At 61.1% G+C, this 4,517-nt stretch overlaps 1 protein-coding gene across 1 annotated transcript in view; it reads right to left on the bottom strand.

Annotated features, from left to right (window-relative positions):
* Window positions 1-4,517, bottom strand: part of GPR144 (G protein-coupled receptor 144) — a 25,888-nt gene that overhangs the window by 6,261 nt on the left and 15,110 nt on the right. Inside the window, exons 11-13 of the mRNA XM_010844118.1 lie at window positions 4,442-4,492; window positions 4,239-4,354; window positions 3,271-3,391 (exon numbers count right to left, since the gene is read on the bottom strand). Of these exons, the coding sequence (XP_010842420.1) occupies window positions 3,271-3,391; window positions 4,239-4,354; window positions 4,442-4,492 (288 nt within the window). The remainder of the gene's footprint in view (window positions 1-3,270; window positions 3,392-4,238; window positions 4,355-4,441; window positions 4,493-4,517) is intronic.

The raw sequence follows: 4,517 nt of genomic DNA, 5'->3' as shown, positions 1-4,517 counted from the left end.
CTGAGTCTCTGTTTCTTCATCTGGGAAGTCGGGATGCGGCCAGGACTTGCCTCCTGCTGTGTGTGAAGGCGGAGTCACAGCGGCTCCTCCCCACACATTCTAGGACTACCAAGCCCTGGCCCCTCACCAAGCACCAGCATGCTTGACCCTCACAGCAGCTCCATGGCAGGGGGTGGAGGGAGGTTCATTCTCCCCATTTGATGGAGAGGGTCCTGGGGCCGGGGGTGGGGACAGAGCAATGTGTCCCAGGCCTAAGTGTGGGCCTCCACCCGCAGGTGGCTGGTGGAGCTTAGGACTCCCTCACTCTCCACTAGGACGATGCAAAAGGCAACAATTTCTCCCCTGAGGCTCAGACAAGGGAACACAGGTGAGGGAATGTGGGGTTCCTTGAGGCCCTCTAGCTTCCCAGGGCTGAGAACTGGAGCCCCAGAGCCCTACTACTCTCCCCAGCTCCCAGGCACCAACTGGGTCGCTACCAGCCCCAACGCTGCCCCTAAGCCAGACCCTGGGGGCTCCCAGCCCAACACACCCGGCCGGTACTCTCCCTGCAGCTCTCCGCACGGTGTCCCCCATCTCATCTCCTTTGACTCAGTCCTTGTGCTAAGTCGCTTTGTGAGCCCATGGACTGTAGCCCATCAGGCTCCTCTGTCCACGGGATTCTCCAGGCAAGAATACTAGAGTGGGTTGCCATGCTCTCCTCTAGGGAATCTTCCCAACCCAGGGGTCAACCCCATGTCTCCTGCATTGGCAGGCAGGTTCTTTACCACTAGCGCCACTCCTCACACCCAAACATTCACTCCAATCCAACCACACCAGCAACCTGTCTAACATCCTCCCAGGCCTGGGTGGAAGTCTGAGCTCCTCACACCAGCTCTGGGGACCCTGCATGGTCTGGCCCCCATGTTCCCTCCTGCGCCATTTCTCACCAGCTCCCCTGACCCCATGTCTCCCTCCATCTGATTCCACTGTGCTCCCCTAACTTAAAACTTTATTCTCCTCTCTCCATGCAGCATTCAGGCATTCGCTGAGCACCACTGCCTCCAGGGAATGCCCACCCTGCCTCCCCACACGACCCTGACTGCCGCTTGTGCCTCTCAGTCTCAATCGCACCGTACTGCAGTTGTGTGGCTCTGGTGTCTGTCTGCGCCCCCAGGCTGAGACCTCCAAGGGTGGTTTCTTTGATCCTGTGCCCCACCACGGTCTCAGCATGCAGCCCAGCTCGGGCACAGGGGAGGCACAGGGGAAGAACATGCTGAATGGCTGAATGAAACCATCTTGCAGCAGGTTATGCTTTGGTCTTTGCAAATATCATCTCAATGGAACCCAACAGTGATCTCATGAGGTGGAGATTATGATTCCCTTTATACAGATGTAGAAACTGAGGCCTGTCTCCATTTGTCTAGGCCTTCCAACAAGACCCTCAGGCACGGAAGGTGTGAGCCCCAACCTGTCACAAGACTGAGGCTCTGCTCTTCCAGCACAAAACCTGGCAGAGAGGCCAGACGGAAACAAATCACCCCCAAAAGCAAATAAATGAGTCCAGGCAGATTTCAATCCCTCCAGCCCCATCCCTGCTCCCTGGTCACCTGGGGCAGGTCCTGCCCAGTTTATGCCCCAAGACAGTGAGAAAGCGATGAGGCTGGAGGTTGAGCGGGGAGAGTACGACACGGAGAAACAGCAGGTATGACGGAAGAGAGAGGAGAGGGAAAGGCCAGGCCTGGAGAGGGAAGCATCCAGGAAGGACTCAGAGAACGTGGCTCTGAGCTGACTTGGGAGCTGCCCTGAGACAGTCACGGGAACATCAGAGCGGGCTCAGGTCTCATGCCTTCTGACCCATCACAAGACAGCCTTTCACCAGACCTGAAGGTCTGAGGCTGGCTGGGGGCGGGGGGCCAGAGGGGTGACCCTCAGAGAGAGGGAGAGGCAGGGGAAGGGACCAAGAGACAGGGTCAGAGCCCAACGGAAGGGGAGATGTAGAGAGAGGCCCAGAGGAGCCAGGTAAGACCCACGCCAGAGGAAAAGGGGACAGGGAGAGGAGACTGTGGCAGAGACAGAGCCCGAGAGACAGAGAAGGAATCTCAGGGAAAACTCAGAGACAAGTAACGAGACACCGAGAGAGGAAGGGACCTGCCCTGAGAGGGAGGCGGCGAGGGCTGTGAGGGCGGCTCTGGCCCCGTGGCTGCAGGGCCACGGGCAGGGATGGAGCTGGAGCAGTTGCCATAGCAACAGGAAGCTGCTGCCCTCCCCACTCTGAGGCAGGGTGGAGAGACCTGGGCAGGGTCTCTGTGTTAAGTGGGCCGACCGTAAGGGCTTCTCCGTGTCCGTCTGCGTCCCCAGCTGCTCAGCCCTGCCACGTCTGCGGGAGCCGTGCTTCTTTGCGAAGAGTGTGGGAACCCCAGGTTTTCTTCACTCTCCCGGCCCCACTCCGGGCGCGACCCCCATCCTTCCTGAGCTGTCTGCTGCTTCCCCCACCACCTGTTTTTCCTTTCTCCAGTCCCACGCCTATCGGCAGAGGGCGGCAAGTCCCCAAGGCCCAGGGGGAGACGATAGCATGGACCAGGACCCTGGAGCACTAGGCGCAGACCACAGGAAGAGGTGCTAGAGGCAGCAGGGAGGCCGAGGGGCAGGGTGGGCTCTCCTTGGACTGACCTCCCTCCCAGCGCTTACTCAGTCCCCTGGTGGTGGCTGTTTGTGTCCATGCCCGAGTCCCCATAGATCTGCAGACTCCTGAGGACGGGTGCCTGGTCTGACCCACATCTGTGGCCCCAGGACACGCGACCGGAAAGGCGCACGTGGGCTTTCCGCAGTCCCATGGCACTTTTACGTGGGTCATGTCCTTCCAAGCAGCACCTTTTCTAAACTGCTGTTTTCACTGGTGGAGTAGCTCGTGCTGCCCCACGTAGGCCACCCGCAGATGCCAAGGGGAGAGGCCCCCCCGCCCCGCTCAGCTTCCTGCCGAGGCCTGAAGTGGCTGGAGCACAGCCTGGAGGCTGGGACTTCTGCTGCGCCCTTGAGCGTCAGGGTGCCAGGCATCTTAGCCACCCCGTCCTGGGCCTCAGCTTCCTCAGCTGTCTAACGGGCCACAAAATCCTCCCTGAGGTTCTGCTGTTTGATTGGAGGTTTGACCCAGTCCCCTCTTGTCCGTCCTCCCCCCAGCAATGTCCCCAATGCCTTGGTGACAACCATGAGAGAGAGGACACTCCCTCCCCAGCCCCCTGGCCAGCCAGCCACGCCCGCGGAGCTCGTGTGTGGCCCAGGGCCCGGAGGTACCTGCAGGGAATTGAGGCCCACGGCGGCGTAGGCCCAGGCCGGGCTGAGGTGCACCAGCACGCCCACCAGCCAGGTCAGGCCCAGGACAGGCAGCAGGACCAAAACCGGCTTCACTGTGGCCCTGCAGGACAGAGGCTGGGCTGGGGAGGCTAGGGGCCCCGGGGGGGTCCCCACAGGGTTCTGGGGAGGGCAGTCCCTGCCATGCATCTGGAAAGGGGCCGGAGCTGCAGACCAGGGACCGCGGCTCAGGACTTGGGTGTAGCTGGAAAGCTCAGACACCCAGAGTGGTAGGGAGTAGGGGTGGTGGAACTAGGAAGGTGGGATCCCAGTTCCAAGCCTGGCTCATCCCAAGCCTGGCTCAAGGGAAGGGAGTGGCAGCTGTCCAGGGGGAGGGCTGAGGCCTGGACAGTGGGTCCAAGGGACATGGATCTGGAAGGGCTTCCTCTTCGCCCTCCTCAAGGCCCCCTGGGGGTGACCATGCTTCTTAAGGCCCCACTGGCTTGGGTTGCCCTTCCCTTGGCAGAGGATAGAGTGGCAAAGAGGAAGGCCTGGGGTGTTGGGGGGGTGTTGGGGGGGTGAGCCCTCCAGCAAGATATGGTCCCATAGAGTGATGGGGTTCCAGCGGGGGTAGAGACCTAGACTCTTACTCTGAACCTGAACTTCTAGAGCCTGCCTCATTTAGGGGTCGCCTCCACCTGTCTCCACCAGAGACAGTACCTTCTGTGGATGGTGAGTCCCCAGGACAGTGGCTGGCGTCTACACTGCCCCTCATATACACACAGGCTCCATTACCATCCACACGCATGAGCACGTGTGCACACACAGCACGGACACATTGCACACACACACCCCCATCTATAGCCTTGCACTCATGAGCGCACATGGCCACACACACGCCCACCCTGGACTCACACGTGCTCACACCTGGCTCCCCCGCCTCTTTCTGACTCCCCCAGCTGGGGTCTCACCACATCTGGATCCTGAGCTGCTGCTGCATGCAGGGCTGTGGGCTCAGCATGCGGGCGCGGCGGCGGGCACTGGACACGGTGACAATCACCACCCGGACCAGGATGCAGGTGTTGGCCTGGAGATCTGGTGTCAGAGCACAAAAGGGGCTCCCCCTCCCACGACCTGTGCCACCCCGGCAGGACCCCTGGGCCTCTCCGCTCACGGTCAGCACGAAGAGCACGGGCCCCACAAAGGCCCAGATGGCGTCTGTGTGCTGACCGTGAGCGGAGAGGCCCAGG

This window comes from Bison bison, unplaced genomic scaffold (genome assembly GCF_000754665.1).
Source record: "Bison bison bison isolate TAMUID 2011002044 unplaced genomic scaffold, Bison_UMD1.0 scf7180017864193, whole genome shotgun sequence".
NCBI classification, from domain to species: domain Eukaryota; kingdom Metazoa; phylum Chordata; class Mammalia; order Artiodactyla; family Bovidae; genus Bison; species Bison bison.
This window is presented reverse-complemented; position numbering and strand designations above follow the sequence as displayed.